General features: G+C 47.1%; 1 protein-coding gene across 1 annotated transcript; it reads left to right on the top strand.

The window, feature by feature from the left end:
- Nucleotides 1-300: 300 nt before the first annotated feature.
- Nucleotides 301-12611, top strand: Hbegf (heparin binding EGF like growth factor). Its single transcript, XM_026384390.2, has 6 exons — nucleotides 301-653; nucleotides 852-1025; nucleotides 3977-4154; nucleotides 9761-9916; nucleotides 10705-10795; nucleotides 11161-12611. The coding sequence occupies exons 1-5, from the start codon at nucleotides 608-610 to the stop codon at nucleotides 10775-10777; spliced, it is 627 nt and encodes a 208-aa protein (XP_026240175.1). The 5' UTR covers nucleotides 301-607; the 3' UTR covers nucleotides 10778-10795; nucleotides 11161-12611.
- The last annotated feature ends 1448 nt before the right edge of the window (nucleotides 12612-14059 follow it).

Raw genomic sequence — 14059 nt, 5'->3', positions numbered from 1 at the left:
CCAAAGAACCAGGCCCAGACAGCTCTCAATTCAACAGTCACAAGGCTGAAGAGCGCCAGGAGGATGAGGAAAGGTAGGAACCGGTCCCCGCCACCTGCCGGTCAGCAGCCCTACCCACAGGCCCCGGTTGCCCTGGCCTGGTCCCAAAAAATGTGAGAGCCGCCGGGTCCCCCCGCCCCCTTCCCCGCCGGGCCCACAGGGTCGGGGGCCGCTCTGCCGGCGCCTCCAGCTGGGCGCGCTTCCCGGCGCGGGAGGGGAGAGGGAGGGGGCGGCGCCGGGCGGGGCGGAGCTCCGGCGCCTCCGGGAGCCTTATTCCCGGCCGCGCGCTGGGAGCGCTCAGTCTGCCCCGGGAGCTGCACGCAGCACGCGGCTCGTCGGCCTGACAGAGGTGCAAGGGCTCAAGCCGACAGCGGACTGACTGTGAGCAGACAGTGGCTCAGCGGCTGCGTGCTGTGCGCGGGTCCCAGCTAGGCTTGCACCAGAGGCGGGCAGCACACGGTGCCCGGGGGAATCTCCTGCGCTCCGCCGCCTGGCTCCGGTACCGGTGCCCGGTGGCCGCCGCCTCCAAAGTGATTGCCGCCTTGCCGTCCCCACCGGGTTCGGGACCATGAAGCTGCTGCCGTCGGTAGTGCTGAAGATCTTTCTGGCTGCAGGTAAGAAGACTGCTAACGCCCCCGGAGATCGGGGGGATGGGGACGCTGTGCTGGGGGCACAGGGGAAGGTCGCTGCAGCGCCCCCGAAGCGGGCCACTTGGTGGGGCCCGTGCGCCCTAGCGGGCGGGCGTCGATATCGATGCATGGTGGCTCGGGGTCTAGGTGGGGGTCTGATGCGGCCTCGCCCCTCGCTCGCAGTGTTCTCGGCGTTAGTGACTGGCGAAAGCCTGGAGCGGCTTCGGAGAGGGCTGGCGGCTGGAACCAGCAACCCGGACCCTCCCACTGGATCTACGGAGCAGCTGCTACCCACGGGAGGCGATCGGGCCGGAGAAGTCCTGGACTTGGAAGAGACAGATCTGGACCTTTTCAAAGGTGGGTGTGAGGGCCGCCCAACCTTGGACCCCCGTGGGCAGTTGAAGAATAAGAGGTTCTGAGATTCATGCTGTTGAGTATTCCTGTGGGTTGAGGGTTATTCATGGAGGACCCCAAGGAAAAGCTGATGGCCTGAGAGGGGATTGGTGGTCCTGGAATATAGGTCTTGCTGTCTGTCATTTCTTACTTTGGATCTCACCTGTCTGGGTTGCTGCCCTTCTGGATACTTTGGGGCTAATTGAACAGGCAGGTTGTCCTCTGAGATAAGTTGAGTGGTAGGAAAAAGGCATTCTTGAGATGCTTTCCCCAGAGTTCCCATGTGAAAAAGGGCACAAATCCTCCTTCCCACATCTGGTAACTATTGTGTGTAAAATAGAGACAACAGCCAGGTGTTATGGGCCATGCCTATAATCCCCACCACTCAGGAGGCTGAGGCCAGAAAATCACAAGTTAGAGGTCAGCCTCATTTATTTAGAGAGACCCTGTCTCAAAAACATAAAAAGGACTGGAGATGTAGCTCAATGGTAAAAAGAGAGAGAGAGAGAGAGAGAGAGAGAGAACACAAATGTGGAGATATCTAGGCACATATCAAATATCAAGTTTGCAGTATTACTCTCCCACACCCACCTGTCTCCAGGTTGAGGAAACAGGGGAATGGAGTACTCTTTGCCTCTCTAGGTGAGGCCAACACCTTTGGGGAAGGTTATGAATGGTGAGCCCTGGGGTCTTAGGAGGCTATATTGAAATGCTGGGTAACTATGAATGCTATCAAACCTTGGAGATTTCCTAACCACCTTGAATTCTTGAGTAGACTCCAAAAGGGGAAGGACCACATGAATCCCTCCAACCAGCATGTGTACTGAGCTGAACACAGGCATAGGGCAGAGTCCAGAGCCTACTGGCTTCCCTGTCCCTGGCCACCTGCAGAGATTCGTGGGGGTGGAGCAAGGACTAAGCCCTGTGGCCCCAGAATGACTATATTTGGTTGAAAGGGATACCCACCTGATGTAGCCCCACCTACCAGTTAGTTGTTCTTCTCCTTCCTCACCCAGAGTTTCCCTTGGGAAATTCTATCCTTTTTATAAATTGGGAGTCTGCTCCAAAGCTGAGCCTGGGCTCCCACACTTCATCCTCTCTCACTGACATTCTGGGGTCACCCATTGCCTGATCAGCCTGGATTCTCCTGGCTGTCTTAGGCTGGGCAGGGCTGGGCTGGGCTGTGACTCACCTCCCACCCACATGGCTGCTCCTCATACCTCTGCAGACCTGACTCACTGCTCCCTGTCCTTAGCAGGAGCCTGGCTGTCACCCTGCCATTCTCTCCCTCTCCTTTCTGATTGACATGGCCCTCCTGACTTGCTTTCCCTACAGACCTGGTCACTGGGTTCCTCTGACCACCTGCCTCATCTTCTGAGTTCTGAATGGCCCTGGGACTGGACCAGAGATCACAATTCTAATCCCAATCCTGCATGATCTTGGGCAAGTCACTGCTGTTTGAGATCTCAAGGTTTCATCTTTTTTTTTTTTTTTTTTTTTTTAAGAGAGAGTGAGAGGGGCTGGGGATGTGGCTCAAGCGGTAGTGCGCTCGCCTAGTGTGCGTGCGGCCCGGGTTCGATCCTCAGCACCACATTCAAAAAACGAAGATGTTGTGTCCGCCGAGAACTAAGAAAAATAAATAAATGTTAAAAATTCTCTCTCTCTCTCTGTCCCTCTCTCTCTCTCACTCTCTCTTTAAAAAAAAAAAAAGAGTGAGAGAGAGAGGGGGAGAGAGAGAGAATTTTTTTAATATTTATTTTTTAGTTTTCGGCGGACACAACATCTTTGTTTGTATGTGGTGCTGAGGATCAAACCCGGGCCGCACGCATGCCAGGCGAGCGTGCTACCGCTTGAGCCACATCCCCAGCCCTCAAGGTTTCATCTTAAAAATGAAAAGCTATGATATTCACTGAAGTCACTTCCAGATTGAGGATTTTAGGTGTGCAGTTTAATGTATTATGCCTACCTTTCTGCCAGACACAGACTATAGCTATGGACAGTAGACACCTTTTTCCTACTGGGAAAAGGGGTCAGAAAGAAGCTGGCATCAGACCCCTGGGCTAGTTTTGGGAGTAGCCCATGGCCAATTCTAGCTGAATGTCTGGGTGAGGTCATTTTTCCCCTAGTCCTCAAAGCCTGGAAAGAAGGGGGGAGTTGTCATTGTTCCAGTCCCTTCTGGATAATTTCTTACTTTTCATCTCTCCACCCCTTGTACACATTGTACCCACCATCCCATAGCACTATAGACAGGACATTTGGGAATAAATGTAAATAGATCTTTGGGAAAGTGGGTAAGTTATAAAGAACATTCAAAAGGGTACATGTTTTGCTCAAAGCAAGGCCCTTTACCAGGGATGACTTGTTTGCTGTTCTCAAACCAAGATCTATTCTGAGCTCATGTTTGTCTCATACTATTAGGAACTCCAAAGGGGGTTACCTGAAGACATATACATTTTTCTTATTAGGACCTCCCACCCCCAAAGCATTAAAGTATTCAAAAGCAATTTTTTTTTCTGTGATGCTCTCTTCCTGCGAGTGGGTCATAGAGTGTAGCAATAAGGAAGTGAAGCTGATTGAAGGCCAAAGAGTGTGAAATAGGTGTCAGGAAGTCAAAGATGGGAGTGGAAGGTGGACAGTGGTGTGGGTGAAGTTGGTAGTATCGCCCAGTGAACTGCAGTTACTAGAGGATCAGCATTCCTTGGAATATACTGTACCCTCTACTTTGTCCTGAGGTTCCCTCTTTCTGGTGGTTCTACCCAGTCTTCCTTCAGCCCTTGGGAGGCACTGAGCCCAGAGTCCTTCCCAGGCCTCTGACTCCAGATGGGATCAAAGAGAATATATTCCTTCCAAATGTGGTGCTGTTCTGATCTTCCCTGGAAGAATCAAAGGCTTAATAGGGTGCCTTTCTCCTACAGTTGCTTTCTCCTCCAAGCCACAAGCTCTGGCCACACCAAGCAAAGAGGAGCATGGGAAAAAAAAGAAGAAAGGCAAGGGGTTAGGGAAGAAGAGAGACCCGTGTCTTCGGAAGTACAAGGACTTCTGCATACATGGAGAATGCAAATATTTAAAGGAACTTCGGGCTCCATCATGCATGTAAGTGTCCCTTCACTGGGTAGAATCCTGTCAGCCACGTGGCTGTTTCTCGTTGTCACTGTTCCTTGAATTCATAATTTCACACAGTTTCTTTTCAACCTCTGGGCGGAAGTTGGGAGGAAGGGAAATATTTTTAGTCAGCGGAAGTCACCCCCCCACCACTACCAAAGAGGATGCAATTTCCTGTGGTGTGGTTTTGTGACGCTCTTGAATCCTTGGGGACATTTCCTGCTTGCCCAGAAATGAGCATGTGGCTAAGAGAACTGGCACCTGGAAGCAGGTTCTTCAATCCTGCCTCATGCCCTACTCTAGAAGTGAGAAGCCAGTAGGAAACACGGCAGAGCAGGTTCCTGGGTGGAGTGGGGCTCCTGCAGGCAGGTATGAGGTGCATTTGGTCACATGCTGTGTCTCAGGTTAGTGTGCACGTGAATGAGCAAATGTGGCAGGACAATACAGAGAGGAGTCATCATGGGAGAGTTGAAGCTCCTCCTCCCTTCTTTCTCACACCAGTAAGGAACAGGAGGTAGGGGACATGGAAAGTATTGACCTTAGGCCACAGTGGTGGGAGAACTCTTCCTTTGTGCAGGATTAACAGGAAATGGAACCCAACCCAGCAGGCATCCAGCCTCTAGTCTGGCAGCATCATCCCTTCCTTGGGCAGGCATGTGGGTGGAGAGGCCATGAGTTCCTTAGGCTCTCTGAAACCAAACCCAGCAAGTCACTGTTTTGGCAACCCCTCAGGATGACAACACTACCACGCTCTCTGGCAGGCATAATGTTGCCACTGTGCCTGAGGCCTGCACCCTATGTTAGGCTGCAAATATCTACTCTTTTGCCCATGAAGAGGCAGACTCTGGGGGTCTTATGACCGGGAGATGCTGAACAGGCCAGAACACTATTGTATGTATGTCTTCTCCCATTCTGTCAAGAAGGCTGACTACCTGTTGTCTCTTCTACCTGTAATTGATCCCTTAACTTTTAAAAGCTTCCTTGACCTATCTGATCACATATAGCAGAGCTGCCCCATATTTGGCAGTTAACATACAGACCCATCATTTCCCACCATGTCCACAGTCACTGTGTCCTTTCCTATAACATCCTTATAAGGAGCTTTTATTGGGGAGGAGTGTTTAAGAGTGGCATAGAGAGTCACCATATTATCCTTCCCATTGTCTCAGGACAGACAGAAATGTTTCTTAAATTTGTAAAACAGCATCATTGGCACAGGGTGGAGATGGTGCTTCTAAGGAAGACAAGATACATTGAGGCCAGGAATCTGTTTGGGCCAAATTGGTCCAGGGCTTTTTGATGGATAGATGTGGAGCTTAGATAGAAGCTCAGCTGAGAATTCTTATAAGACTGCTTCCCTGGAGAGTAGAGCTCAACTGACCACCTAAGCTCAGAAAACTGGTAAGTGTGCCCAGGGCCAACTTCCCTTTGGCTTAGGGATAGTGATGACAGTCATAATGACGCCATCTTTCCTTTATCCCAGATCTTCAGTAATTACCTATGAGTTAAGCCTAACAGGTGTGTTGAGCACCTACTTGGTACCAGGCACTATCCTAGGGGACAGGGAGATGTGGTCTTCCTGGATTTTCAAAAGCTCTCTGCAGGGAAGGCAGGACTTGTTATCAACTTGAAAAATGAGGAAACTGTAGCCAGTAAGTCCGAAGTCATTTGCATGAGAGCAATAGTTAAAAAACTGGATGGAAACAGGACAGGGTCTCAGGTGCCTCATTCCTAGTACAGCATGCTTTTCATGCCCCCAGGCTGCACTGGGTGTTGGCTTTCATCCTTCTTTTCTACTACCTTTGTCCTGGCAGAGTTTGAGCAGGGTTTTATAGAGGGCAGCTGTTGTCTTAGAGGACTCTTAGGCTTTTGCTAAGAGTAAGAGCATAGTAATTTGACTTGAAGACTTTACGTTAGTTTCCTGGGCAGATTTTCATGGGGTGGATTCTGTGTCCAGTGTGGCTGCCTCTTGTCTTCATCCCTTGGTACTCAGGATAGCAGGACGCAGTAAGAAGACACAGACTTTATGGTTTGGGGCAATGCAACATTGCGCATTTACATTTGTGGCTTCTCCTCAGCTCCAGACCCAGGAACCACCATCCAGGGTGTGTCCAGGCTGCCATGGTGAGCTGCAGGCTAGTTGGCTTCCTAAACCAGCCCTCTGCAGCCACCACGAACAGGAAAACCCTTCTGTGTCACCAGCCAAAAGTTGCCCTCAAAGAGTAGTTTCCTGGGGCTCCTGACTGGCTGCTGACCCAGAAATTGGCTGCAGAGTTTCCTGTGGCTGGAGGAAATCTGGGAATGGTTGGACTAGGGAGGACTCTGAGCTGGAAGAGAGGTAGGCCTGGGGCCTTTGCTTATCCACACACACACATCTTGGCCCAGATGCTGCCAAGGAATGGAGGAATGGTGAACCCCCTTCTCTTGGCTGTGTCTGACTCGGGTGCCCCATTCTACCAGATATGGGCAGTATCCTCTACAGTCCAATTTTGTAATAACGCACACATATTTGGGGCCTGGCTTTTTATTAAGTGTTCTTACCCATATTATTTCCTTTTATTTTTTTCACAATGTTCTAGTGAGGTGGGTATTTATTATTCAAAGCTTGGAAAGGTAGTGTGACTTTATCAAGATCACCTGTCTAGAAATGGTAGCAGAACTAGTCTGGAACTCACGTATTCTAAGTCTCCTCCATCAAAAGGTGTCCCTTCTACCTCTTCAGGTAGAGAAATCCAATGTGAATGATGTCTCTGACACTAGACCATTCTTGATTTTGCTGTAATGCAGGTTCTGAAATGGGTCACAGACATGGGGAGGAGAAACATGTTCTATTTTCATGGGCACAGGTTCTGGGTAGGACATTCGATCTTGCCCCCACCCTAGGATGCTTGGAATGTACTCAACCCCCTCCTTCCCTAGTAGATTCCTAGTAGTTGGCTGCAAAGGGAGGGGGAGGTGGGTAATATTAGGATGTTTACATTATTATCCTTTTGACTCAGGGTGGAGGTGGAAGGATTATGTAACTGAATTGCGGGACTCTGAGGCCAAGCTTTATTTCTATCATCTGAGTAACTACCTGTGGGGTTTGGATGATGGACTGGAAGTACAAAACAGACTCAAGTTCAGTACTCACCCCCAACAGAATATAATCTCTATGGTCATCTAGACTGCTGGATTGAATCCGTTCACTATTTAATAGTTATTTAATAGAAGTTATGCCTCAGTTCCTTCATCTTTAACATAGGGAGAGTAACTCTCATTTCACAGAGGTGGTTTTAAAATTACATGAGGGCTGGGGATATGGCTCAGTAATAGAGTATCTAGCACACATGAGGTCTCATATAGTAAGGCTTTAATAGTTTACTATTTATTATTAAAGCTATGAATAAAAAAAATAATAATAACAGGAGCAGGGTCAGACCAGGGACTTTTCAGATATCTATTTCCTTAGGATTACTTGCATTGTTCAGAGTGGAAACAATCAATCAGGTGTGGTGGTGCACACCTATAATCCCAGCTGAAGCTGAGGCAAGAGGATGTCAGGTTCCAGGCCAGCCTTTGCAACTTAGTGAGACTCTTTCTCAAAATTAAAAATAAATTAAAAGGACTGGGAAAGAAGTTCAGTGGAAAAGTGCCCCTGGGTTCTGTCCTCAGCACATTTTTTGGAGGGGTTCAATCCTCCCCCGCCCTGCCCCGCAAAATGAAGAGAATCATGAGTTTGGGATTTGCTAAGAGTGATTTTTGACTTGGCTCTATGTTTCCTAGTTGTGAGATTTGGCAAATCACTTAACCTCTCTGCCTACTAATTCCTGCATACAGGTGATTTTCCAAGGACATCCTTGGAAACTTTTTCCATGTCTTGGTAGTTTGGGGGTCATTGAGTTTTTTTTTTTTTTTTTTGTTTCTGTTTTTGTTTTTTCCTAGCTAGGCTAATGGGATAGAGGCATGGAGAAGCCAGGCAAGCCACTGTGTACTGTTCTGTGTGGATGGTTGCCCTGATCTACATTTTCCCTACAGTGAGGTGGTTCCTTAGAGCATCCAGGAGGAGCTAGGGCAGAGAGCAGGGAAGGACAGGAAGGCAGGGTCAGGGATGTAGCACAACCCAGCCTGACCCCTCTGCCACCGCCAGAGACAGTGATACTCAGGGCAGAAAGCAGCAAGAAGACACAGAGTTCCTGGTTTGGGGTGATGAGACATTTATGCTTCTTCATCTGAGGCCCTCTGTGGCTCCTCTTTGCCTCAGATCTGCTTCTTGAATCTTCCCTGGTGACTTGTCAGCAGGAAGAAGGGCTTCCTCACTCTGAAGCACCAAATACACTCCTTCTTTCCCAGAGAAGGTACAGCTTAGAAGAGGGGGCCTCCAGCTTCTCAGTGCTTCCTTCAGCAGCTAGTGGCTTAATGTCCCTGGGCTGTTAGTGCCATTGCACCCCCTGACTAGCAGGTGGGCAACTGTGGGGTATGAGTGGACGGCATGCTGAGCTCAGACAATTCACATCCATGCTTCTATCCTATTGTGAGCTTGGAAAGCCACTAAACCTTTCTGTAGAGTGGGGCTCCCACCTACATCAAAGGACCTCTGGGGTGTTCAGATAAAGGAAGGGATGTGAATGTGCTTCGTTAACTCTGAGCACTTCCAAGTCTTCCTAAAAGCTTCAAGGAAATGCTTTGTGTTATAAGAGGCAGTTGCCACATGATTTATTTCTTGAGTGAGTAGAGCCAAGGAATTGTTTCTGACATTCTTTTATGCTCTGGCAGAGCAGCTGGGCAGGAAGATGTTATCTTGGTTTGTTTGCTTTGTCCTGTGATGGAGGAGGCCTGAAAGCCTAGCATTCAGAGGCCAAAGGCTCCTAGGTTGTGCCCTGCACCCAGGGGGAGCTGGGAGTTAAATGAAGAAAGGGAGAAAAATGACTCTTGGCAAAGGAATAGGCCTATTAATAGGCTGGGCAGTGGTGGGGAGGGACTGTATGCTGGAAGCATTGATGGGCAAGGCTGGGTTTATTTCTGGGTCAGAATGTTGAGGGGCCTCACTGAGGGAGTGATACTGAATCCCCTCAACTCAGCCCATGAGCCCTTGTCCCCAAGTCCTCCTAAGTGGCCTGAGCATACATGTAATAAATCTGCCACACGTGGAATACATCTAAACTGAGAACTTCAAATCCTCACTTCTTCCTGCCTGGAGCAGGACTCTAGGTTAGAGAACCAGAGGGATTGGTAAAGATAAGGTGCCATATGGGGGAAATGCTATGAAACATTCAGAGGAGATTTTCCAGAATATTCTACTAAAGGAGCAGTATAGAAAAAGGGCAGATGGGCTGGGGTTGTGGCTCAGTGGTAGAGCACTCGCCTAGCATGTGTGAGGCCCTGGGTTCGATCCTCAGCACCACATAAAAATAAATAAATAAAATAAAGGTATTGCGTCCAATTACAACTAAAAAAAATATTAAAAAAGAAAAGGTCAGAGCTCATGGGCAAGGATTGACAGGCTAAGGGTGTGAGGAATGGGGTTTGGCTTAGGTAGTTAGGCCATTGCAGGGATGGAGAGAAAAGAGAGAGGAGACAAATCACTAACCCCATCTGCTTGTTCTTTCCTAAACCAGCTGTCACCCAGGCTACCATGGAGAACGGTGCCATGGGCTGAGCCTCCCGGTGGAGAATCGCTTGTATACATATGATCACACTACTATTCTGGCTGTGGTGGCCGTGGTGCTGTCGTCTGTCTGTCTGCTTGTCATTGTGGGACTTCTCATGTTTAGGTGAGTGATGGGGGGCCCTGTTTCTGTAAATCACTCCTCCTCTTCCTCTTATTGGACCTTCTAACTGATGATCACATGAACCCTGTTCTTATGCTCACAGATCCTGGGATAGTTCCTGGGTGCAGGTTCTCCAAAAAATCTCTTGTCTCAGGCTTGATATAAAGCCAGTGCCCAGACCAGGGTAACACTTACCAGGCCATGGCAGGTTCTATACCTCAAAGGAGTTTGTTTCCTACCTCTGTGGCCTGGTAACTCACCCATAGAGCTACTTCTTCACGTGTTTCTTTGTCTTATCTCTGTTCTTTGATGACATTGGTATGTGGTTTGGTAGTAAGGGTACAGGTGGGACTATTAGTCTGTCCTTGCAATTCTGAGGTACCTGGACCTTGGGCCAAAACACCAATCCAGATATGTTGTAGGTTGGGGGAGACCTGCCACGCACACTCTGCCTGTTTTCAAGCAGTGCGACTTATCCATAGTGAGACTTGGAATGTTACCTGTCTTTCTGAGAATTGTAGTCTTTTAGTGGTTGTACACTGTCTACCTGCCTATAAGGCTGTTATGAGGTTCAAACAAGTGAGGTGAAAACTCTTTGTAAAATGTAGCCTGCTGTTAAAGACAGGCATCCTCAGGACAGCTGGGCTTTGACCAGAGTTGTGTGGGGCTGCCACACCCTTTGGGCTTTTCTAAATAATGGAAGGAGCCTCCGTGGCAGAGTTGTTTGGAAGGACCTGCTCTTTGTCCATAGCAGGCAAAGCTTGCTCACAAAGCTTGCTTCTCTTCCTCAGGTACCACAGGAGAGGAGGTTATGATGTAGAAAATGAAGAGAAAGTGAAGTTGGGCATGACTAATTCCCACTGAGTGAGACCTGTGCTTAAGGTAATGGTTCATCCTTTGTTCCCTGGCAGCATCAAGGAATTAAGGCATGCATGGGTCTTGGGTCCATTTCAATGAGTGTTGACTTCTCTTGACTAGGGGTTGGGGGACAGCCTAATGTAGAATCAGGGTCCCATTTCAGAATTGTTTTCAAAAAGACTGTTGGTGAGTCATCACCAGTTAGGATGAAAGTTATTAGAGACATACCCAAGAAAGATACCTGAGAAAAAACAGTTTCTCCCACCCTTGGCACCTCTCTTCCTTCCCTTCCTAGATGATCTGCTGCACTTCTTAAGACTGAACCCAGGAGACTCCTGAGACCTCTTTAGATTGGAGCTGGCTTTAAATGTTTTTGCCTTATCTTTTAGGAATCTGTGGGGGATGGCTCCCTCTGAGAAGACACAAGTTCTCTGCAAACTCTGCAGAGGGAAAGGACTTCCCAACTAGCCATGAAGACTTCTTTGTCCCCAGTTGCTATCTCTATCGGGCCTCGCATCATTGCTTTGCCAAAATACCAGAGCCTTCAAGTGCCAAACAGAATATATCCAGTGGGATCTGGATCAGAAGAAAGTAAAAGTGATCAAAAGAAAAGCAAAAGCAAGGAAACTTCAGGCCCTTCTGATTCCCTTCCACCAAATCCACTTCCCCCATCAGTTTGTTTAGACACTTATTCTGGATTAAAATGCCAGTTAAATTCCATATGCTCCAGGATCTTTGACTGAAAAAGGAAGAAGGAGAGGAAGAAGGAAAGTTTTGTGGACTGGAAGAAAGCAATGAAGATTGAGAAGCCATGTACTCAAATAGCCACCAAGGGATCTGCTATTTGGACCCTCCAGCGCTGGATTTGATGAGCTAACTGTGAAATGCCACAAGCCCGAGAACTCTGAATTTTGGGACTTCTGCCCAGATGAAAAGATAACAACTATTTTTTTTTTTGTTATTGTTTGTTTGTAAAATGCCTTTTAAATTATATATTTATTTTGTTCTATGTATGTTAATTTATTTAGTTTTTAACAACCTAACAATAATATTTCAAGTGCCTAGACTGTTACTTTGGCCATGTTCTGACCCTCTTTCTTGCATCCCCACCATCTGGCTCAATGCCACACTCCTGAAGCAAATATGAGATGGTTCTGTGACCCATCTGTAGTAATTTATTGTCTGTCCACATTTCTGAAGATCTCCCAGTTTCACTGTGCCCCAGGGATGTTCTGTATGGTTGGGATGTAGGGGTTAACTCGGTCAGAGCCACTCTATGAGTTGGACTACAGTCTTGCCTAGGCAACTTTGTCTACCGTTTGTGTTTTTGCAAGCCCAAGGTGCTGATGTCAACGTGTAACAGAAAACAGTGTTTCCCTGTGTTCTCTCCCTGCCACATCTCAGAAGAGATGGAGCATCCATGCCTACAGCTTTCCTGTACCCTCGTCCCCAGCCCTGGACCTACAGAGCGGGGACCCACTCCCTTGTGTCAAGACATTTCTCTTACTCCTGCCATTCTTCTGGTGCTACTCCATGCAGGAGTCAGTGCAGCAGAGGACAATATAGAGAAAGTATTAGCAAAGAAAAAGACTGAGGAGGAACAGGGAACGTTGGAGTTGATTTTTCTTGGTAATTGATTACCTACCAGTTACTACAGAGAAGGTTGGTGGTGGGGAAGGCTTTTGGGTAACCCCACCTATCTCACCAAAACTACAAAGGTATGCTGTATGGTCCCTTCTGGAAGTTTCTGGTGCCATTTCTGAACTGTTACAACCTGTAGTTCCAAACATGGTTCATATTTATACTTTGCAATCCAAATAAAGATAATCCTTACTCTGTAGTCTGCTTGTTTTAACTGGAACTAGTTTAACATAGGTATTTTTCTATTTTTTGCTGTCCTTTTGATTTAATACAGGGTCTTGCTAAGTTTGTGATCCTCTTGCCTCAGCTTCTTAAGTAGTTGAGATTATAGGTGTCTACCACCCCATCCAGCTAACATTGCTTTATATTTCTCCATAACTCTAATCACTACTAACATATTTATTGTCCATCAGTTCTACTAGAATGTTGGCTGAAGATGTGGCTCAGTGGTAGAGTTCTCACCTAGCATGCATGAGCCCTGGGTTCAATCCCCAGCATCACATGCACACACACACACACACACACACACACACACACACACACACAAAAGCCTACTAGAATGTTAACTCCCAAAGAGTAGGAGTGCATATATTGTTTCAGTCTGATTCTTAAATAATATGACTGAGTTGTAGGCATTCAATCTTTGTTAGATGGATAAATGAATATAAGAAACAATTAAAATCCAATCCAAGGCCAGCAAATAGGTAGGTGCAATCCAACACTGCTCTGAAAGTGGTTAAGTTTAGAGAGGGGCTGCTATTGGGGAGGGTGAGTTCGATGACAGGATGAAAGTGGAATTTGGGGCCCATCATGTGGCGTGGTGTCCTGGTGGACTGAAAGCAAACAGATCCACTGGGAAGCCATTGGACAAATGCCTCTGGACTGCCCCTCCTTAACTTCATCTTTTTCCCTTGGAGAGTTGTGACATTCTGAAGTGTCTCCAGGGGGCCACACAGAGATCTTAAATATACTTCGAATATCCTTTTAGAACTTTGGGTAGCAGTAACTACCACAGCTGAACATATGACTTTATATCCAGCAATTCCACTCCTAGATATATATAAAAGAGAAACGAGTACATATGTTTACCAAAAAACATGTAAAAGTGTCATATTATCATAACTTACAATAATCAAAAACCAAAAAAACAAAAAATTACCCAAATACCCATCAGTATTTGATGTGAAATGAATAAGTTGTGGTAGATCTAAACAATGAAGTACTAAATAACAATACAGATGAATCTCACAACATTGAAAGAAATAAGCCCAATAAAAATAAGGACTTCTGTATGATTCCATTTATATAAAACTTAAAAACAGGCAAAACTGAGGCTGAGGTTGTGGCTCAGTGGTAGAGTGCTTGCCTAACATGTGTGAGGCACTGGGTTGGATTCTCAGCACCACATACAAATAAATAAAAAAGGTCCATTGACAACTAAAAACTATTAAAAAAAAAAAAAAACGCAAAACTAATCTATGGTGAAAAAAATCAGGAAGGAGCTCCCAGCTGGGAATGAACCTCCAATGTTTTGATAGTTTTTCTGAGACTGGTGTTCACTTTGAGAAAATTCACCAAGTATAACTCATGCATTTTTCTGTACGAATTGTACTTCAATAAAAAGATTTTGAAAAACTTGGACAGGGA

This window comes from Urocitellus parryii, chromosome 1 (assembly GCF_045843805.1).
Source record: "Urocitellus parryii isolate mUroPar1 chromosome 1, mUroPar1.hap1, whole genome shotgun sequence".
Taxonomy (NCBI): domain Eukaryota; kingdom Metazoa; phylum Chordata; class Mammalia; order Rodentia; family Sciuridae; genus Urocitellus; species Urocitellus parryii.
This window is presented reverse-complemented; position numbering and strand designations above follow the sequence as displayed.